At 26.6% G+C, this 25,628-nt stretch overlaps 1 protein-coding gene across 1 annotated transcript in view; it reads right to left on the bottom strand.

Annotated features, from left to right (window-relative positions):
• LOC105364560 (5-hydroxytryptamine receptor-like) overlaps window positions 1-25,628 on the bottom strand; it is a 94,881-nt gene that overhangs the window by 55,002 nt on the left and 14,251 nt on the right. Inside the window, exon 2 of the mRNA XM_011502522.1 lies at window positions 7,392-7,645. Within this exon, the coding sequence (XP_011500824.1) occupies window positions 7,392-7,515 (124 nt within the window). The 5' untranslated portion in view covers window positions 7,516-7,645. The remainder of the gene's footprint in view (window positions 1-7,391; window positions 7,646-25,628) is intronic.

Below are 25,628 nucleotides of genomic sequence, written 5' to 3'. Positions count from 1 at the left end.
GGACAATATCTATTAAAATTATTTTATATAAAATAGAGCTAATTTAAGAAATTTATAAATTAACATGTTAATGAATATACCATGAAAATTAAATTTTTAATACAGCATACTTTTTAAAAAGAATCAAATATTTAAAAAACTATTCTAGCATAAATTGTCGATGGAAAACTTTTTTAATGAATACTTAACACTTTCGGTATAATTTTTTTATACGTTTAAAACTTTAAAGTTTAAGAAATTAAAAATTTTTTTTAAAAATCTGTGGGAAATATAGAACATGACTCGGGGTTTTTTAATACCACTTCTGCGTCCATGTAAATTCTTACATCTCTGTACCACACACGCTTGTGCATACTTTCTCTCTCTCTCTCTCTCTCTCTCTCTGACTCTCTCTCTCTGACTCTCTCTCTCTCTCTCTCTCTCTCTCTCTCTCTCTTACCGCTCACTTACTCATTCGCTCGCTCTGCCACTTTCCTTCAACTAATGCATTTTTTCTTTGTCTCGTTTTTTACTTTCTCTTTCTTCTATTTTACTTTCTTTTCCCCCTTTTTATATTCTCTCCCCGTTTTTCTGTTTTACTTTTATCACCCTTGCCCTAGTTTTCACTTTCTCTATCTCTATTTCTTCTTTCTCCCACGTTTTTGTAATCCTCCACATTATAATGTCATAAAGGATAGAGCTTTTATAATGCTTTGTTTAACGTAAACAGCAAGTGTCGAAATAAATATATAGCGTATGATTAATTTGTCATGCTCACTGAACCTTCGCGACTCAATGCGCGAGTAAAGAGTTGGATAGGATCAAAGCAGACTTTCTTTTCCAAAACTACGTGAAAAGGTCGTAACGATCTGTCGGTAAAAGCTACGGAATGTATTTGAAAGGGATCATACAGTGGCGAAAAATAAAATTCTTTAGTGTTCCAGTCTAATCCGACGGATATAATTTAAGTAAGTTGCGTAGGTAATGACAAAGCTTTCAAGATTAATCGAAGATTTTTCTCATTTGTGGCGTATACATTAAGCTTAATTCTTTTTATACGTCATTCGTGATGGGTTGAATCAAGAAATTAGTTTTAATTCATTGGAGAAATTTCAGTTCTTTTAGTTTAATTGGGACGTTTCACTTACTACAATTTTATTTTCTAATGCAATTAGCGCAATTGATGTAATCTATTAAATTCCATTGTTTCCTTAAGAAAGAATAGAAGATAGTGAAAGTTTCATAAAGCATGCGTGCACGCGCTTGTTTTGGAATACGTGCTTCTCTATATAAGTCTAATCGAACTAATTAAATCCGATAATTTATTTCAGCGAATATTGTGCACCGAAATACAAGAGATATTACGCAACAGGAATATAATTTAGAAATTTTGTTTTTGTTTTCAATCATTACATCGAATAGAAAGTTAAAAAATTCATCAACATTAATTAAATTATTACCAATAATAATTATCGTTTTATAAAATTTATTTATTAATAATTATTTTTAAAATTATTTGTCATACGTAGTATTTATCAATTAGCAAACGAACCGTTTTTCATCGATCTTTGAATAATTACGGTGTATTACGACTATACTAACTGTTTTAGGTAAACACTTTAAACTTTATACTTTAACTTTTATTCCTTTATATGCGTGAATTACATTAATAACGTAGTTAAGTCGATATTAATATTACATATACATTGATATACGATTGATAATATATTTTATCTACCAAAAAGAATTTTTAACTATTTTATATATGTGCCAACTTTCAATAAATCTACGTTTATTTGAGTTTTATACTTTCTTTTAAATACTCGTGAGATAATGCCAACTATTTTTAACTACAACTTAATGAACTTTACGGAAGCAATAACCTATAGAAATATATATGTTTCTGTTTGCGCCTTTGCGTCTGTGTGTACATATTCGCGTACGGATAATACTCCAAACTCCGTTCAGACACTCAACGAATAATTAGAAATAATCCAAAGTAAAATATAAAGTGCCTGCCGAGGAAAACTAAATACTCTTTAAGGATTGCAAATTACAAGCTTCGATAGTTCTCACTGAAAACAATACTCGATCGCGCTCAGCGTGCAAAAAGTTATGTGCGTCCAAGTCGTGCCAGCAAACTTAATTGGGCCATTCGCGGGGGCACGTCTCAATCTCCGAGACAGAAAACTCGTTTGAAAGTTCTTGTTCCGCGGTGCATCGATTGCATCTTCTAGGTGCTGCAGCATCTAATCCACAATACGGCGCCTTTCGCCCGTCTTTTAGTCCCGAGTCGTCGCGACAGTTTTTATAATAATCTCATTCAAGACAATGACTGGCTATATATCAAGGCGGACCGAGTCCTAGTTCGAACATCTTAACCTCTCGCCAAATATATGGCCAGGTACATTCGAGCCCGACTGTGTCCTTTCCTTCTTACCTCTTGATACTATTCCGCGACTGGATCTGAAGCTGAACCGAATATTACCAATATTACCTCGACCCGCTGAAAGCACATGCGACAAAGTGCGCGCTCGCGAGTCCTATAGCACTCGAGGCGATTATACGAAAAGCGAGAAGGACAGGACCTTGGCAGCTCCTTGATAGATTGTGTTGAGTGACGGTTTCGAGTGTACGTGTCGCGTGAGCTTCAAAATTGATCGCTCGATATATTTCGTCGACTCTCTTTGAAGCCAGTCGTTGTTACCGCGATATAGGTTTTCCGGACGAAAGCTTTTTTTAATAACTCTCGGCGCTCTGTACATAAAACGTGAAAATGCGAGCGAATGATTGACGTCAGCATTGCAGATGATTCACATTTCATTAATTGCAAACATAATAATCCATCGCTGTAAAAATCAATACATGGGGTGTTTACTATTCACATGAAGATACTTAAGGCTTAAAGTAATTTGCTGCACTTTCACAAGCCAACGAGTTTCCGTATATACAATACTTACCTATACTTTTGTATTTCATAATACATTGCATAATTTTCATTATACCAAAATCTTTTTAATAATCGATTATTTACATTATTTCTATTAAATACATTATCTTATTATTTTCTATGTCGAATCTGTTTCAACTCCCATCACATCTCGTATTAGTAGCTGATAAATCAATAAATATACTAAGTAAATAAGTTCTCTTGTACAATTTAAAATAAACTATTTATATAACAATATGTTCAGCTCTATCTCAATATTAATTTTCATTGTATTAAATACCTTAAAATTCGACACTTTTTTTCAATCAATATTACTAATTGCCATAGAGGCTATTTCAATTTAATAAAATGAAATTTACAAATTAACATTTCAAACTAAATTCAGATCTGCTCCACGTGAATTATTTATTATTATATTAAACATTGCGATAAAACTAGTTAGCCAAAGTTGAATATCATTGTCCCTGAAATATGTTACGTTTTACTTATTTCTCTAATGGAATACTTTCTAAATATAGACACCGTCTTTTACCTACTAATTACAATAATTATCAAATATGTTATAATCATGTAAAATTCTTTGTTAAGGTAAATATTACTTAATGTGCATTTATTTTTCCAAAATAATTACTTATCGTCCATAATATAAAAATTAATATACGTAATGTAATATAACTGAAAATGTATAATTTAGAAATTATTTAAATAATAAGGCAAATTAAACAAATTAGCTAATAAAATTACATCGACACTTTTATTGGAGAAAGCATTATACTTGATGTTAAAAATATCAAATAAAAAAGAAATAATGATAGCGGTAGGAGAATTTAAATTGTAAAAATCGAGAGTTCAGTATTTGTTTGATATTCAACGTAGTAATTTATGAAAATGAAAAAAGTTTTCTTTGCTGATGCTAAAATCAAGTTAAATGAATTAAAAAAAAAACAACCTTTTTTTCTTGTAGAAAGCGACAAGTGAACGTGATTTTTCCAAGCCATGAATGCATGAGTGTACAAACGTTCGTATTGTGTATATGCATACGTGTGCATCCATAACAACGCATATATTATTGGTTACATATATATATATATATATATATATATATATATATAAATGTAAAGTAATCTTTCACAATTGCAAAAAAGTACATACGCAAGGGTGCATGTATGATTACGCAAGTGTGTAAACGCTTATGTGTATGTACGTGCGCAAGTGTGCTTATGAACAGAAAGCGAGAATAGCTAATCAGAAAACTCACCACGACTGCTGTCATCACTAAGCGATAATGCCCGTAGTGAAGTAAATCGTTTATCAAAGTGTATTTCCATTAAGAATGATTTCTAATGTAAAGGCAAAACATAAGAGTAATGACCGAGGGCAATAGTGAGGAATAAGGAGAGGACGAAAAATAGTGAGATCAGCGAGTAGGGAGCAGAGTGGGTGAGAAAATGATGGGAGAAAGAATTTTATACGTTGCTCCAGGGACTATTCATCAGGATACTCGTTCGTGCTCCGGACGTTAAGGATAAACGAGTCTCGTGACTCGGTCGCACCTTTGCGTATGTGCGCAGACTTTGCAAAAGACAGCAGGGACCAAAAAATGGAAATACTTATTCCTCGAGTAAAAACATTATGTGTTCGTGTATTTATTTATAGAGAATTAATGGAAAGGGCCAAGGGAATCCAAAGGAAAGTTTACGACACAGAACTAGAACTCCATACACTACCGCTTTGGAAGGAATGTGAAATTGGATCGAAAAAACTTTCGTCATCACATTGTGCAGCCTATGCGTTGAGTCCCCGTTTTCTTATTGGATGCGATCGTTTCCACATGCGGTTCATTCATTATTCGTGATTATAATAGTTCGTAGTCATTATTGAAAATCAATTATAGACCGAGAGTCGATTAAATTCGGTTACAATCTTCCAGAGCTCATAAATACGCTGTTCCACCTGATGAAAGTATCTCGAAATTACAAAACTCTCAGTCTAATAAGGTGAACATAATTGGAATGGCTAGTAGCTCATATTGGCTAGTTTTAATAAAATTTGCATCTACTTTCTATAACGCAGAAATTTTTCATTTTGACATCTTCATGTCGCACTTAATGGCCCTACGAGTAATAATATTTTTTACGATATAATTTTTAATAACGGAAAATTATAAAATGGTTTATCTCTCATCAGTCGCTCCGCACTAAGAGATCTCAACTAAAGTTTTAAGGACTATTTCAACTTTTCATTGATTAATTTTTTCAATATTGTGCACTTTTATTTTGCACATTTATCCAAATTTCTGCATACTACGTCAAAAGCTCAAGATCTTAATAATTGAGCTGTTTAAAAGTAAAATAAATGAATTATAATCACGGAGTGATAATTAATTAATGAAATTAATATACGAGATATGGTATTGTCTCTTTAAATTGTGCCATAATTTTACAAATTATGAGTAAAGAAAATTCAGTTTCTATTGAAATCTCATATCATATATATATATGGATTATAATACTTGAATATCAACTGAATTTCACACAAAAAATTTAATTAGTTATTTATTAAAGAAGTATATTTTCCATTACATTTTGTTCCTTTCATTTCTGTCATGTGTTAATGAAGGTGTTTCATTTCAGTTAAAAATTTAATTCAATCTAAATGAATTCAGAGAGTAAAATGAAATTTTTTGCTATCATTATGTATTTAAATAATTCCCTATAGATTTCTAATTTATTATTTTTTAATTAAAATTTACAATGAATTTTTTCTTCGTTCGGTTTTAATTCGAAACAAAAATCCTGTAAAGAAAACATCGATGAAAAAGTGCAGCTCCGTATACAGTTAAACTAGAAGACATTCACGGGAAAAATGCTTTTACCAGCTGACTTACCGAGAGTCTGACTTATCTTTTCACAGATTTAATTATCGCACTGCTTCGCAATCCAAAGTATGAACTTTTCCAAAGATTTTAATGAATTTGTCATTCATTATAGATTAATAATTTGATAAATTTCTATTCTGTCCGCAATTTCATAACGGCCTTATTTGTAATATTAACTACGAAAATACAATAAATATATGAGTGATCAATAAGGTACGTTAAATTTTCTTAATTCATATCTATTGAAATAAATAAAGAATTGCATAAACTTGATTTGATTATTAAAATAAAAATGCATAAATAATCTATAAATCCAAAGTAATTAGTAGTCATAATCCATGTCAGTCAAATTCGAAATTAGAAATTAGAAATACATATTTTATCAAAAATTTATTATGTCATTATAAAGTATTTAATTAACCAATCATTCGATAATACAGATGCATTTAAAATTGATATTTTCATGTTGCAATTTCATTAATAATCTAAAAATTATGAAATCATCCAAAAAAATAAAAGAAATTTGAATTCATATGAATGAATTCCATATGTATATTAAAAGAAATTACAATGTTTACTGAATCATTTGCTCTTAATATAAAATTGAAACGTGCTTGTGACAATTTCAATATTAAATATGTAAATGCAATTATTAAATAAATAAATAATAGAATAATTTTTATTTTGAGAAGTGAAAAATTATATTATTTACTGATATCTACAAAAATTATTTGTATACGTCTATGTGTGTGAATGTAAGTATGTAGTATGCTTTCAGTATCAGCATGAAAAATTGTTTTTAAATCTAAAAATATTTTACAGATTTTCAGATCCATTATCTAATACCTTACTTGTAATATTTTCCCATGTAAGCTACAAAGAACATGACATTTAGTTTATGATATACGTACCCTTGTACATATTTTTTAATTTGGGAGTTATATTTTATTTGGTGAAAAAAAACTTTAGAATATATATTTTATAGTTATAAAAATAATAAACAATTACGCTTATTTTTAGTTTCACATGTGAAATTTTATGAAATATATCTTAAAACTAACACTAGAATATATTTTCTCTCAATTTTCATGCAACATCGTTGAACATATGGCCTTTCAATTGAAATAATTTGCAAATTTTATGATTAGCAAGCATTTAAAACTATGCAACTTAAATAAAAAGATTGTCTATATTGCTTATTAACTCGAATTTTCTAAAAGAGAAAGATAAATAATGTGAGGACATAACATTATAAAAAATACTTAGTTAATATTCAGTCAATATAAATAGCGAACATTACGTATGTGAGAAAGTAAAAATAATACGGTAATATTAATGAATGCAGCTATCAGCAATGGCACGAGATTTGCCATTCCATTATGTGAAGTAAATTTCAGTAAATTCGAGTATGCTTTATTCTCGAGCGCATGCCATAATTCAAAGTGTACCCACGAAATTCCGGAGAATAAAATTTAACAAATCAGTTGGAAAGGGAGGCTGGCAAGTATTCCAACATCCCAACAACCATCCTTATCGACTTGTTAAGTAATAAGTGCGGGTGAGCCGAACCCCCGGGGAACTCACCGATGATGGTGCTGAGTATGAGGATGCCGAGTACCAGGGCCGTAAGGATGGCGGTAAGGTCGTCGAGCGTGGAGGCCTGGGCGAAGGAGGCGTTCGCCGTCAAGCTCGCGTTTCCCGGCTCCATGACTGGCCGTGCAACCGGGATACAACCTAAACTCGGTCAACGCAGCTGCAGCGGTCCCAAGCCCCGGATCATCCCTTTATCCGGCCACGCCGGACGTCTCTCCGAATCCCATCTTCGTCGATTGCCCCAGCTGCAACAATAACAAGGGCCAAGTTTAAAAATGGATTTATCGAGCTGTGCTTATTGTTCCGTGCTATCGCTCGTTTCACAATGACTTTTATGCTCCACCCAGTGCTCTCTCCTTATTCTCTTTCCTTCTTCTTCCCACGCTTATTGCGAATCGAGAGCTCGATTTTTTCGGAGCTACGTGAGTTTATTAGGGTATTAGTACGGTAATGCCAATGCCAAGAGTTACTTTTACGGGAAAGAATATTTATTGAATATTGCTGAAGACTCCTAGCCAACATCCAATGTAACGTGATTTGATTATCAATATCATATGAATTTTAATTGCCATTAACTAACTATTCGACTTTTATGTCGATATTTATTTTAATGGCCATGACATTTATATTTCAAAATTTTAATTAAAAGCGTTATTTCCGTTGAGAGAAAGACAATTGTGAAGATGGTGACGTAAGATCATAAATCGTAATAGGATTTTTAATTTAAAAAATATATAGGAAACTCTCATGGGCAAAGCTTATAAATTTAATATATTTATAAAATGTTGTAAAGTATTCCTTACAAAAATAAAAAATTTCACCTACCCCGCATGTCTATTTACAAATGATGTATAAATACGCAAATTCTCCCCCCCCCCTTTACAATAGCGACCGTTATTTAAACAAAATTACATATTACTTTAATTTAAACAATAATATCATAATATAAAATAATACTATAGTATAATAACATCATAAACTGGGTACGATATTGTTGGTTTTGACAAATTAATATTTGACATCAAATATTAATTAATCAATTTGTAAAAATTCAATAAATATGATATAATAATAATTCTTGTATCAATAACAAATGTATAAACGTATATAGATACTTGATATTACATTATTTTTAAACAAATAACAAAGTTTTGTGTGAATTACATTAAACGAAACTTCTAAAAGAAGATTTTTTTTTTTTTGTTTTTAAATCATTGCATTATTAATCAATATGAATGTTTCAATATTAGTTGAACTTGTTTCGTGTAAACAAGTTTTAATGGAAACTTATAGTAAAAGATATTATATATATTTAAAATCAAACACTTATATAACTTATAATGGCAAACAATTGAAACTTCAAAATGAAATTCCCCATAGAATTAAAGTTAACGATTAAATTATGTTTTTCTATGATTTCTGTATCTGAGATTTCATTCCAAAATGCTTACAAATCTCGAAATATTAAGAGTGTTTCAATGCATATTCTTCAATTAATGATTTAATTAATATATAATAATAAAAAAATCTGCTATTTAAAATTAAAATTCATCTAAGATTACTGAATAAATATTTAATTGGAAATATTTAATATTTCTCAATAAACAAAGAACTGAGCATATAATATATTTTAAATAATTCTTCATCATTTTTAAAACAAAATAATGCTTTATTAAAATAAAAAAATTTAATAACCCTTCGAAAAATCTTATTAAATATCGATTTACTATGCACTATAGAAATATATTTAAACAACTTTCTTATGTTGCAAGTCTAATTAATAAAAAATAATGGAGAGTAAAAATAATGCGTTGAATTGAAAAATAATAGGTTTTCATAGTAATAAAATTAAGAGTATAACGTGAATATATTCTTGGTCGGTTAAAAAAAATTTAAATTTAAAAGATACTTTAAGCATAATTCTTCAATGCGTAGTTTAATTATACAGAGAGAATAAACACTAAGACTCCTTGGGAGCTATTTCAATCCTGTATGTGGGTGGACATATTTGTGATCATGTTATGTACACTCGCGCGCGCGCACACACACCTATTTTTTTTTAACTTGTACGTTCCAGATTGTATATGCATGTTGTCTATAATTTAGAAGATATTTCATATCAATTTCAATTATTTTCGATAAATTAGAAGTAAAAATTATTTAAAATATAACGGTGTATGTGAATTTTGACCATCAAAGCTTATTTTCATGAATATTATGTTTATGGGATCTCATGCGGAAATCTTGATGGATCGAGGTATTTTAAGAGTGAGTCACAAGGCGGAAACTTGCTTACGTATACTTTGGTAATTTCTTAAATCTGTATCTTATAGAAAATGCATTAAACTTACAATATATAAGAAAATGCGATTAAGCAAGTATTTAAAATTATGTAAATTAAAAATAAATATTGATCATGAGCTTCTTTCATAAAGTAATAAATTTTACTTCAATAAAACGTTTCAAAATTTACATACTTTATCATAATATTGTCTTCCAATTATTTATAAATTATTATTTTTAATTAATTTGTGAATCTTATCTGAATAAATATTGTTTAGAATGTTATCGAAGTTAAACCACATTGTTAATTATGATAAAACTTAATAATCCAAATATTATACTTTTCATTATAGTTTTTTAAATTTCCAATACTATATATGTATGATAATTTTGTTAAATAAAATTGTATTTCTTACTAACTATACGAAAAAATTAAAGCCACATATGCACGACTTTCATACTAAGAAATCATTAAAACCTAATAATTTTCATGTTATTTTATGCTTAATTCGAGAAGTTTTATAAAAATTTAATATGTAATGTTCGTTTCTAGTTTCTAATTGAATAATATAATTTTTATACATAATATAGAAGTAAAAATCATAAAAATTCATTTTATTTTGATACTCGGCTACTACTTATCTTTTTTATTATTATTTGAAAGCGAATTTTCTATGATTATTATTACATCTATCATGAGTATGTAAAAAAATCTATAAATTGATCCCATTATATTAAGCGTAATAATGGTATCTCATAATATGTTAAAAAATTAATCGTAATCCATCATTTTGTTTACAATCTTTTCTTCGTATTCAGTATACCACCTCTCGAAACTTCAACAAAACCTCTTGAAGACAGTCTTTGTATATGGTGCTTGAAAGCTTAAATTGCACATAAGATCCGTTTGGCAATCGAAGTATTGTTAGCATCTTGATTAATTCCGATTTCACAATCTACCCTATAAATCCTTGTGACTCAGGTACGGTATATTATTTAACCAAAATTGTACGATGGAAGAAATAGCTATTCAATCAATATCTAATGTCCTTAAATATTGGATAATTTATCACTTTCTCTCTCTCTCTCTCTCTCTCTCTCTCTCTCTCTTTCTCTCTATTTATGTTATATGTCTGTCTCTTTTAAAATATATGACTTATACCTTTTATAAAATATGCAAAAATAAGTACTTTATGTTAAGCGATATGAAGGAATGAAAATAAATTCTACAAGTCTAACATAAAAAATTTTGGTTAATCGAAGTTAATACATGCTAATCGAATATTTAATGTTCGCATGTTAAAATAAAATTCATAATAGTTAGATTATGAAAATATACAGTCACGTGATGAATTTCAAGACTAGGAATATAACACAATTATATTTACGTAAGATCAAAATATATAATCACACATAGATTTAGAAATATTATTATACAATACACGTAAAATATTTATGGAAAAAATATTCGTTAAATATAGGTTTTTTAGGTAATCCTCGGAAAAAATTGCCAATAAATTTAGTTTTTATTAAAATAATAACATAAATACTGAATAACAATTTTTTGTATCATATATACATATTAATTTTGAAAATGTTCCAAATTTCCTTTCAGATTATCTTTAAATTGTAATATAAAAGAATAATAATTAATGAAGCTTCCAAAGATAAGGACAAGGAGTTAAACTAACCAATATACAAGTATTTACAATAATAATTTTAACTGTAATGAACCAGTAACTGGTTTGCTTCATTAAAACCGTTCAAAACATTTAGAATAATAGTTTCAATCAATAATAATAATAATCGATCATTCACAGTTACATACATTGAATTTACTGCTTTAACGTAATTACTCTAGAGAATAGAAATTATATAATAAATAAATTCCTTTCTTCAAGTAATTATTAAGACTATTCCATGATAAGTTTCATTTTTAAATAATAATGCATTGTCATAAAAAAAAATTTATTTAATCTCTTATTCCAGTGTAGATAATCTTTTTAAGCTTTAAAGTTTAAAGTTTGCACTTGTAATTTGACATTTTACTTTGAATGGAAGTTATTAAACAATAAAGTAATTTATATATATAGAAAGTATAATAGCATTTTAATTCGTATGTTTGGACATATAATATTATAATCGAAATTTTTAATATAATCAACTATCTTCGCAAATTTAACTTTCGAATTTTGGAAAATTGTAAGATGAAGTATAGAGCAAAATTTTTATTATAAAAGATAGATTGCAGAAATAAAAGTATAAAATTATGTGCGCGAGAAAAGGAATTCCGATGTGCAAGGGTTATACTATAAATGAAAAATAATGAAAAATAATAAATTACGTTGACATAGTATAGTATACTAAAGCAAGAGTTATTCCATAATTATTTATGCAATAGATCTCACAGAAAATTTCACATTACAATTATTACTGTTTCAGTTCTCTACTTCGTAACGTTATCTGACATCTGCATATATATCTGTCTTTCTTTGCTTTTAACCATGTTCCTTTTTTCTGTTCCTTCCTTGTTTAACAAAAGAGTTTTTATATATTTATCTTTCGTAACAATTAAATTACGACTATCGTCTCTTGCCATATGTGTATATATAATACAACTAAGGCCTGACATTATCCTGAAATTATAAGAATCCCATGAGTAATATTTAAATAAAAATATAATAATAAGAAGGTTTCAGTCTTTGTCTTAAATTCACTAAGAACAGAATAGATTTCTTAATAGCTCTACAATGAAACATAATCAGCACTTTAATAATTAATTTTCAGAATTAATAATTACCTTAAATTAGTAGCGATATTCATTTATTTGTAATATTTTTTAACAATTACAGATAATAAACATATAATTTCTTAAAATGGATGACATTAAATATCATTAAACAAAACTAAAAATTAAATAACAATAAATAAATTTTATCATTTAATTAATGAAACTACTAACAGCATCATAATAGAACTCGATTTATATATAAACTCGATAAGTAGGTTTATTATTTTATAGGATATAAAATTGTGTACAATTGTTCAAAATGTTAATAGAAATAATAAAAGAGATAAGTGTAAAACTTGTGGAATTATCGATACAATATTGAATTAAAATTTAATTCTAGTATATCTATTAAAAGTTGCGAAATTATGATTGATAATTGATTCCATAATTTTATATATCCTTAAAAAAACGAACTGATACTTATCCAGAAACAATTACATATATATATATTTAATCTACCAGACACATAGTAATGAAATATACATTGATAAATATACATTGCAAAATAATGCATTAATGTAAGAGAAAAATTTTACAAATAAAATTTATTTTATAATAAAAAAAAAAATCTATAACTTTGCACTAATGTTACTACATAAATTCAAGAACTTTATAAAAATTTTACTTTACCTTTTATTGAAACGACGATATCCCGGGTTTGTTTTATTAAATTTCAAAGACTATTTATCTCAAACTATTGAAGTAGCGCATTGTAACGCAGGACAATTAATCTGATTTAAAGCTCTCAGTATAGATGGAGCACATCATTTTACTTGCTATTAAAATAATAAATTATTATTTGATAAATATTAATCAATTTTTTTTTTCGAATATTACTTGTATTAGTTAATATATATGTAATGAGCGTGTAAAGTTTCACTTACAATATTAAATATTATAGATAGTGTTAATTAAAAGCAATCTTCATCGACATAAATAAATTAAAACTTCAGATTACCTATGAAGCTGAACTTTGAATCTTCTTTTTATTTATAAATAAGCATAACGTATTGCTGTGCATTTATAGATGGACAGAAATTTCATAATATTTATTTAAATATGAACGAATAAATCTCAAAATCTCAAATATAATAAAATCTATTATAACAAGAGCATATAATTCCTAAATGTAAGCTTTATTTATCTATACTTTTATTAGTAAAACACATTGTTGTGGTTTAAGAAATAACGAGTTAAAAGTTTGATGTACGCCATATTATCGCAAATTAATTCTTTTGTAATTGTATTCGTTTAAAAATGAATTAAATTTAAATACAAACTTATTATTGTTGTTTAAACTCAATTACAGTGCATCACTTTTAAATTCTGGTTAACATAACAAAATATCTTTTTTAAAACATTTTAATAACGTTACTTATGTTTCTGTAATTAAATTTTTAGTTATTGTTTTTTATTAAATATTCTTCACATATTGTTTGTAAAGAATTGATATTTTTGTACAAACAAATAAAAATTTTTAACTTAGATAAATGTATATCAATACTTTTAATGATTTTTTTTTTTTGGTAACAAAATGTATAGTATGCGTAACATATGAAATATTTCAATACAATAAATCATATGAATTGGCAATTTATTTTTAACTATTATTTAACTAATTGATATTTAACTATTATTCATAAATTACTTTATCTAAACTTTAGTTTATATTTTAATTCTGTCTTAAAATATGTATTACATCAAATTATATAAATTTTGAATATAGTGATCTGTTGTAGTTGATTATCTATTTTGTATTAGACATAATATAAAACAATATTAAATTAAAAACTATTAATATTTATCAATAGTTTTGGATATTAAATAAATTTTGTTTGAATTTCTATAGCAGTTTATTTATCAATAAAAACAATAATATATGTCTAAAAGTTCATTTTTAAATCTAAATTTAGTATAGAACTTCATTAATAAATATAGAACCATGAATCATATTATTTTTCACCATAAATATGAGTGAATAAGCAATATTTTCAATTTAAATAATTTAAAAATATATGTTATAAATAAAGTAATACTATTATTTAAAAGGTATAACAGAAAACTAGAAATATTTTTTGTTTTTATAGATTTCTCTAATATCAAATATTAGCACTATTTCAAAATATTCCAACTTCTCAAATAGAAGTTCCCACTGAGCCTAAGAGGCTTTAGATAATCTATGATTCACCTCCAGCAATTTGAATATTATGTTTAATAATATTATATATCCTACATTTGTCTGCACTTAAAAATATAAATATGACAATTGTTTTGAAATATAAAAGTAAATTTATTTGCTATCGAATCATATTACACGTATTCTTCATATTCTTCATATTTATTACAAATTTATTCTATTGATGATATTATTGAAACGTAATTGCGTAAGTAATGGTAATGCTGAAGAGTAATGCATAGATCGATAAATAGGAAAACGTTAAATAGAGAATACGAAACAAAAATAATGAAGTTGTAGAACGAGAGATGAATATAGCCAATGAGTGAATGAACGTAGACTGGCTGTTTCCTTTATTAGCAAGACTGAGTGGAGATGAAGAGTGAGGCAGGTGATCATCGTAATTTATTGCACATCCCATTTGGTTATTGAATTTATCGGAGTCGATGCATTGACGATCAAATTATCGCAATTATCACAAAATGAAAAACGAAATTTGCTTATAAGATCTTTCTAATGACCATTTCTGCTTTTCTGATGTAGAAATATTGTTTCATAAAAATGGTTATTTTCATACAATTCTGACATTTTTGGTGGCGTAACAAAAGTCGAGTAAGAGAAAAATACAGTGAAAAATAAATAATAGAAAAAAATTAACACTTTATAAAAGTAAAAGCTTTTTCAAAACTACACATATATGCCTTGAAAATGTATTGAAATTTTTTTCACATAAAACTTGTATATATTGTGCTATTAGGAAAGCACTTAACAGTAAATGTATAAAAAATTAAGAATAAGTACGATTTTATCACTTTAACGAATAATTTGAATTTCAATTTGCACTTAAACTAAGATTAGTAAAATTTTGCCTTTAAAAGAATGGCTATTTGACAAAAACTACTATTAATGGCAATTGTTATTAATTTTTCGACTTACAATTAAAATAAATACTTGGTGATATTCAAAATTATTTGTCAAGTATTTATTATTTGTTCGTCTTATATTTTGAACTCTCGATTCTTGTGAAACTTCCTCCATTTCCAATATTTCCCCAAATACCTAAGATTGTTGGAAAAGTCATGGAATTTTACTAATACCAGAACACAACATATAAACATTATTTGTAGAACATGTAAAGATATAATACTTCGTTGGTTATATAACAGAAAAATAATTCATATTAATGAAAATTCTTATTTACTTAATTTTAATTTATTTATATTCATTAGTAATTAAATAATACTACGATATATATGAAAATTAAGTATTATATTGAAGTTTATTTTTTAATTATAACATTTAAAAAAATATTTATACTCATTAAAATAAAGTCAATGGAATAAAATTATTAAGAAAATTTTTAATTTACATGTAACCACACAATATAAACGAGCAACATATTTTTTCATTCTTCTAGAGAATATTGTACATAGGATAAATAGTATATTCAAAATTCTCTTCGTTAAATAATATTTTATGTAATTTACAAGTATAATGGAATAAATAAATACAGGTTTCGTTTCATCAACTCATACTCTTTGTTTTCAGGTCTAGATTTTGTCTATATAATGTTCTCAGTTAAATTTTTGTTCGTTATGGTTCATTCCGCCATTTAGAGTTGAATATTCGGGAGATCACGGCTTCATCAAATGACTTGTCGACAAAATATTACATAACGCAGAATGATATATATATATATATATATATATATATATATATAGAGAGAGAGAGAGAGAGAGAGAGAGAGAGCACGAAAGAGACAAACAATGATCAAGAGGTAAACAATCAAAGTAAAGAGAAAAATATGGCCTTAGATAGACCAAAACATTTTTTAAGCCTTTGTCGGACAATCTGGATGATCGTAGTTGCAATGAGTATTTGTTGTTACGTGGATTTTCAATTTATAATTAGACACTCGTAGGTACTAGTAGTTCACGAAATATCCAATAATGTTGTATAATCCATATGGAGTTGTAGCTCTATCAACTCGATAGAAAAAAGTGTGATTAATTATTTGCTGCACCAGTGAACTAAGTTTTTTAATTAAAAAACTCGAATTCTCCGATTCATAAAGTCTAGTATGAGTACGAGAAAACTTAATTGGTATTTTAATAGAAAAATGTTTTCAATGCAAACTTAATGCCCTTTAAATTGTTATTCTGCAGGCAAACTTTGACATTGTCTATATTACTGTGCTTTATAGCTACGGCAATTGCGCCTTTCACGATTACATTTAAAAATTACATAGATTTAAAATATAATTTTTAAGTATAATATAATAATAAAGTTTTTACTTAATAAATACATTTTGATTTTCAATCACTTTTACAACGAATGCTTTATAACAAATCTATTTACAAATAATATTCATAAAAATTAGATAAATACGAATGGAATAAAATACTAAATAGTATAAAACCCAATTAAAATACGTAGCATCAATTTTCAAACGATAAACATCAACTTTCATCATATTGATGAAACTGCAGCGCACGTAATTGGAAGCACCGTTAGGGATTTCCTTGCTCTAGAGCACAATATTCCGTTCTGTAGACCACAATATTTTCTAAACGCCAAAGCGTCGTCTTTCTTCCTATTTCCATTCCATTTTCATATCCTTTTACTTTTCTACTTCACATAATTTCAATAAAGTAAAGAACATGTTGGAAGACAACATATTTATTAAAATTAGTATTATCATAATAAAATGTTGCATTGAGTAGTGATATGTAATAAACATTTTCCTTTAATAATATCACGTAGAGTAAAATTACAATAGCTATTAATAATAATCAATTGAACAGAGTGATAGAAAAGCTCAACTTGAGGTATTTAAGAAACAGAAGAGTTCATTTCATTTTAATTCAATTTAATTCATTGCAATTCTACAAACGTTTTGTATTAGATAATTAACATAATATAATTTCAAGTGGTGTACAATAATTATGTTTAATATAATAAATAATTTTGTATAATGATATCTCATTTGTGATACACACACACACACACACACACACACACACACACACACATATATATATATATATATATATATATATATACATACATTATATACATATTTTTAATAGATTAACATAAATATATTTTCAAAACTAAATCTTTCCTTAAAGCACTGTACAACGATATTTGATTGTAACAATTTACATGTGCAACTATTATAGGATTAAACAAATGCACGACACAATAAAACAGTATATGGAGGTAAGAAATTAAGAAATAAATAATCAGACGAATTATATATTTCAATAAGAATTATGATAAATGGCTTCATAAAGTTAATAATAATGTTAATTAGTGCATAAGAGCAAATCCATCGTAGTATCATCCTAGATTAAAGAATGAAAAAGTATGGTTTTACCCCTAACTGTCTTCACATAATTACTTATTAAAAACTATGATAAATCATAAGATCAATAAAAAAAATCTGTAGAATTAATGCTTATTTAATTAAATGCAAGATAATTCTATGCAAATAATGAAATAGAGATCAAAGAAAAAATTTTGAATTATATTTACAAGAAGCAATTATGTGGAAGTATAATTTTTTACATATCCAGAGAAAGTATAACGAACGAGCAATAAATCAAATTCATTATATTTCAACCTACAGCTCGAATAATAGCTAAATAAAAGAAAAATTTAGATGAAAAATTTGTTAATTGATAACCACTCAATCGCAATACATTTACAAAACAGTTTTTATGCGTATTTTTATTATATTATTTTGGCTTAAGCGTATATATTTCTAATAAATAATACGGAATATAATGAACAAACTTTTGAAAATCAGGCAAGAAAAAAAATATGCTATGTCAAAATTAAATAAAAAGTTTAATTTTTATCTTACAAAATGTCTATATTAAGTGGATAAGACTTTAACAACAAATAAAATAATATTTGAGTCATAAACTTCTACACTATATAATGGAGAAAGACTTTAATGATTTGCCGATATATTAATAAACGCAACTTTTATAACACTTTCTGTTATTTATAAGCTTTTTCTTAAGTATTTATGGTACACAGTATACCATTTTTATATTTTTATTTACTTATTAAAGTTTATTCTTTCTTTTGACACTGTAAAATTCCTAACTAAATGTAATAAAAGTTTTATTTTTCAAATACCTCGGTTACCATAAATTAATTTGCGCATTTCCTTGTACTTTGGTAATGAATAATATACAAACGTATAATTTTTAACTATTAACAATTATTATAATATAGTTACAAACAATGTAAAGTAAAATATTTATTATATGTAATTGTATTGTAATTCACTTATCGACATACACGAATTTTCAATCGTAATTAAATACATGGGAAATCACGTTATGATCTATAAAATTATAAATATACTAAACTCGAATTTGCAAATAATGCTCAAAACAATATTGACTTATATTGTTAACTAAATCTCATATAAATTCAAAGAGTGTTATAAGAAGTGCCTTTCAGTATTGTAAATAGTTTTAAAGGAAGGAAATAAAAAATATATAATTTTCAGTCGTTAAATTTCATAAAAAAATTCTCAAACGCTTGATAAATATTTTGAAATTCCTTGGAGAGCGTAGAATTTTTCACATATTATGGTTTCTTCTTCAATGTCTGATAAGAAATAAGGTTTTATTAAATATTTGATATATAAAACATACGATTTTCAACAAATACATCGAACGCTCAAACAATGCTATTGGAATCGAAAATTTCTTGTGAAATTTTCAATTGTCAAAATCAATTGTTAAAAAATGCCTGATGAAACACTATGAACTATTAGCCAACACGTTAAATCTAATAGCGAGAAAGTGTTGTTTCATCATCTAATATATCATTCCTTCGGACTGGTATTATCGTTAATCCACCTAGACGTGATCTCTTTAGGGAGGCAAGAAAAAACTACTCTCTTGGTGCCCTGTGCCTTCGTACCTGTCAGTACTTCAGTTCAGTAAGCGCTACATCATAATTCACCCTCACTTAACACACACTCAAATATTTGTCATTTGTGTTGCGAAATCTACCTTTATATTGTACGATAGAAGCGAATGAGATAGATCGCGATCAGGTGCGAACGTCTGTATTTATACGCTAGAGCAAGAATTTTCATGAGCGCACGTGCATACGCGATAAACGTGATAATCTGGCGAATTAAATTTGTAAGCATATCCGAGCACTAAAAGTCAGTTTTGTTTCAAAATTTTATTCGAATAATTGTTTTGACCGTGTTTAAACATTTGAACGCTATATAAGCTAATTTTACATTTTCAACGTATTTAATAGGAGACAAATTATTTTACTTTGCATGTGCTATTATTCACTTCAATAATCCATAAATATGAATATGAAATACAACGATAAAATAATAATATAAAAATGAATTCATAAATATTGTACTGCTTTTCAACAATTGGCCATAATTGACGGAAATATTGGTAAGGAAATTGAATTGAAAAATAATGGTTATTATCATTATGAAAAGCAACTATATCGACGACTAATGAAAATAATATCGTGACTCTAAATTACTATGTTTAATAGTTTCATAAATTCTTAAACTACCGACTCTTAAAACTCAAACGTGTTTTTCGTTTTAATACGTAAAAAATTATGGAAATGACTCGATACAGTTATAGCGATTTCAATGAATATTAATTTAAAATGTATAGGACATTTATATATATATATATATATATATATATATATATATATATATATTTATAAGATAAATAAAAAAACAAAGTTTGAAAGTAAAAGTTTCTTATCGCGTATTATAATTGAGTACGAAACATAAATGTATTTCGATAATTCCAAATGCAATAAGCTATTGATTGATTTTTATTAACTGTAAATATCAATAATGCAAATGTATAGAGTCAATGGATATGAACACTGTGCGGAAAGATATAGAGAGGATAGTATTTCATGAATTTATGAAACTCGAGAAATTGATTATTAATAAGCATTGTCAAGTGACATTAAAGGTTTTGAATAATATTTTAATAATAGAAAAATATAATCCGGTAGCATCCAATTGCCGAAAGACCATTGCTTATTCAGTAACACTCGGCTCGATGTTATGACGAATGAATAAACTACAGATGAAACTACAATGAAACATCCTTCTATTGCAATGAATTCCTTTCCTCATTATTCAACTGATTAGCACTTAGTTCATTTAATAAAGAATACCTTTAAAAATACATCATTCTCGTTAATAATTATTGAAGAAAAAAACGAAAAAATGGATGAATAAGTAGATAAGGAAAACAAAATTATCGAAGCGATTTGATCCTTCGATAAAAGTAGTTTAAATTAATTAATATAACCAAAATCGGATATTTCCAAGTATTCTCCTTGATTAATAATAAAAAAAATATTCATTTTAATTGGAGAATCTATTGTAACCATTGTAATGTATGGATTCTATAACTATATTTTCATATTAAAAGTAATTTTATATTTATAAATGAGAATATCCTTTATACAATACAATATCTTATCTCATGAATATTTAAATAGATTTTATTATTTGCTGCTTAATAGAAAATCAAAATTAATTATACACGTTAAATAATTGAATCATAGAATAGTTTATATTATTGCCATTAATTTTATTATTAATTGTATGAAGAAGATGAAAATTTATTATTTTATCAGAATAAGAATATCACGCTTTTCTATGTCATTCAACATCCATCAAAGATACTCGGTCCTACTCTACTTCTCTCATGTTCAATTTAAAATTATCTTCCCATCTCTTTTCTCCTCTTCTTATAGGTTTTTTTTTACACTTCTCAGTTGTTTGTTTGTTTGTTTGTTTGTTTATTTTTTATTTTTTTTTTTTTTTTTTTTTTTTTTTTTTTTTTTTTTTTTTTTTTTTTTACTAAAATCCTATATACTGTCCTTTTTAATTTCCATCCTCTCTGTAGGCTTCGTCTTTGACTTAATCAGCTTGACTTAATCGCTCTTATATTATTTTTCAATTTTATTACCACCGATGTTTCCATCTATATATCTAACTTTTTTTTTTATATATTCTACAACTGCATTATTAAATTGAAATGGTATTTATTATAATTACATAAGATTAATTTATTTTAATTATATGTTAAAAAGCATTTTTAAATAATTGTTATAATTAGTTTTATTTAATAATGATGTACATTATTACTTAATTTTAAATATTCAACATTTTTATTCATCTTTTTTAGTATTGTTTATATGGTGTATAATTTCTCATATTTCTTAATAAATTAATTTAAATTTAATAAATTACAGTTATAAAGTTACTATTCGCAAATAATTTATATACATCATTACATGGATATCATTATTTTATAAACTTTCTTTCTATTTACAGCAATGTACGTAAGTTACATCAATATAAAATAAATTATTACACAGTTCATTTTCCATTATTTTACCTATATTTTTCGGAATAAATATACTAATATTTATGTGATTCTTATTTATTTATTTACAATTTTTTTTTAGTTACGGCATCATTAATTCATAATATTATTAAATAGAAATGAGTTTACTTATAATAAAAAGACTTTTTCACATAGAATGAAATACAGTCGAATTCTATCATGAAATTTTATAATTCGTATTTTAATAGATACATACACTTACTTATGAATCTATTTTATTAAAACAGATTAAATAGGGTATAACATTGAAAAATTTTAAACTGAATATTTTATGTATTTATTTAAATTACTCTTGATCGAGGTATGAATACATTTTCCTAAATTTCAATACATGTAAAATCCTATTGCAATAACTTAATGGTTGAGTATTAATTTTAGTATTTATAATTATTATAATGTGTACTTAAATAATATTTTTCAATATCATTCATTTATTTTATTATTGTCTGTGTATATACATAGCCAAATATTAGTTCAGATATTAGTAAAATTGTCTTTTCGCAGTATGACATATTTTTTCTTTTTTATCAAAATCCACTTATGAAATTCTGAGTAATTCATTCTAGACAATGAAAGTTTTTTTCTAATATGTGTAGATATGTGTATGGTCGGATCAATGATTTTACCGCGGAGTATATATATATATCATATGCGTTCACTATTTTCATAAATTATAATATTTCCACTCATTACGCACAATACTGTAATACATACATATTACCGATGCTTCATCACCGCGGCTTCACATAGTATACTTTAACTACGAATAAATTTAACTTTTTGAATGAAACGTAGAGAATAACACGCGCTAATGAAATTCTTTGGTATTTTATACAAGTGAAATATCATTTAAGAATGTCAACATACTATTAACAGATTAATATAATAATAATCGAAACATGACGTAAAATGGAAAGTTGGTTGAAATAATATATTCCATTATATAATTTGGCTATAAATAGTGAGTCTTAACTTCTATAAAGAGCGAGCGATACATGAAATATGTGTATAAAAACCTTTTGGCAATTTATGTGAAATTGTTTTGATTTTATGTTGAAGACACTACTTTTTTATTTTGACATAAAAACATTTTTGGCAGTTTATATGAATTGAAGTATTTCAGAAAACTCAATTTCAGCTTCATCGATATGAAAAATTATTGTACCGTTAAAAAAATTGTTTTTCCAAGAACATACAAGTTACAAAATATATGTATAAACTGCACAGATATTTGATGTGTTATAAAGTAATAGCAACATATTTATTAAAAATATTTAAGTATTTTACGTTTTCTTCATCTGTGTGTAGCATATTGTTTACTAGAAAAGAAACGTACTTTGTTCCTATAGTAATGCATGCATATTTGAAGCATTTTATAAACAAAATTTTTGAAATGAAATAAATCTGAAATAGAAAAATTACATTTTCCATTTGACAGATGTACGTAACTTAAAGAATAAGGCATAACAATAATTGTACGAAGATAATATACTTTCTAAGTATAATTTAGCACGATTTACTCTGTCGTAATGAATGCAATGTACTATTACTTGAATATACTAGAATTAGACGTTAAAATATTTTTTAAATAGTTTAGACTGTCTCATGACAATCCTATTTGGTAATGAATTAATTTGATTAATTTATCTAGCGAACGCAAGCTATTCCAATCGTATGCAATATTCGTAATAATAAGCATACCAATGCATCAGCAGTAACAAATTCTTCGTCAAAAATAATAATACAAAAAGAATAATGTATTCTAGTTTGAAGCCACATTTGTAGAAAGAGATATAAAGCCGAACTCGCTTATAATAACATCCCTCACTCATCTATTTTGTATCGACGTATCATCGTCCATACATAAACGCTCGTACAATGAATCGTATCAATGTTACACTGGATTTTCCCGATAAAGCGAAAGGCTCGATAGAGGATGTGACCTTTTTTTCTTCTTTCCTTCACCTTTTTCCTCGTCTTCAGTATTATATTCCCCATTGCTGATCTTCTGCTGAATATACGGGAGTTAAAATGCGGCTAGAGAACGAGATAACACTACGGAAGATTCACGGAGACCAATACGTCGAAGAAAAACTCTGGGAATGAAAAAACTTTTGGCTAGCGCGCGTCGCGTCTGCAGTCCTCCAAGGCACAAATGAAGAATGAAGGGGAAAAGAAGAAGCGACGGCAGCGTCATAAGGACGTAGAAGAAATTACGTAAGAAAAATTGCCGCGAGGAAATAGGTCGAAGGTGTCCCTTTACGCATGTGCGTGGACTATTGGGACGGGACTATCGAACGTCTTTTTGTCAACAATTTCATTTTTAATCAAACTTCACTGGACTTTTTGCCCCGCCTACCTTTCCACTTTAGCATCAATAAGTTTCATCCAAGTCTGTCGGATCTGCACAATGGAAAGTTGCATCCGAGTAATAAATATTGTTATTGCGTATTTCTAGTAATAAACGACCATTTTCATTTCTCGGCTTTTTTCACACTACGTGCGTGAAGTTATTATTATAACTAACTTTGAGATGCGATTTATAAGTATTGTTCGCTATATAAGTATTTGTCTTACTTATATATATATATATTTTTTTTTTAACCATTTCTTCCACCGTTGAAATAGTATAAAATGACTATTAACTGCACAGTAGAATAGCCATGAGCATACAAATAGCTTTTAAAAGTAAAACTTAAGAAAATAAAAGCCTCGCGAATACTGTCATGTCTAAGAAATAATAACAATAGCATGAAAATTCTATTAAAGAGTGAAATTGATTTTTATATTTTTCTATATCAACTATAAATACTTTACTACATTTACTTTTTCATGCTTGGCAAAATTAATTTTTAGAATACAAATTTGGCATTTCATTATAAACTTCATTTTTTACGAAATTCTTTATCCGAAGCATATTCATAAAATTAAATTAAAATATTATTCATAATTAAAAATAAAAACTTTTCTATATGCAAATTAATTTTTTGGCGATGAAGGGGCAGGGGTGAGGGGGAAGTAGGGTGAGAAATTTCTTAGTAATTACCGACAAGATAAAATATCCGTATATTTAAATATACTAGAATATTTATTACAGATTGTAATGAAATATTGTTTCTGTATAATTTAAAATATTTAAAAAAAATTAGTAAAAATCACTGAAAATTCATTATTTAAAATGCATGAGATTTTTTATTAAAATTAAATATTCATGTTAATCTTTGTTATAAGAAAAAAGGAATACACCTATTTCATTAATTTTTGAATTCCAATACAATTGATAGACATCGACTTAAGAATTTTAAAAGTTACAGAGGTTGTTTTCTAAATATTGATAATTATCAATTTTCAATTTAGTATTCATCTTTAATAAATATTCTCTATGCTTATCAACATTCATATATTTAATGTTCTATTCAACTCCCATCATTCTTTTTTCTACTTTCTTCTAATTTATTGAAATAAAAATATATTCGTATACCCACTTGTTTATTCTTTTTTTTTTGTTTTTTTTTTTTTTTTTATTA

The sequence above is a fragment of the Ceratosolen solmsi genome, unplaced genomic scaffold, assembly GCF_000503995.2.
Source record: "Ceratosolen solmsi marchali unplaced genomic scaffold, CerSol_1.0 scaffold39, whole genome shotgun sequence".
Lineage (NCBI taxonomy): Eukaryota > Metazoa > Arthropoda > Insecta > Hymenoptera > Agaonidae > Ceratosolen > Ceratosolen solmsi.
This window is presented reverse-complemented; position numbering and strand designations above follow the sequence as displayed.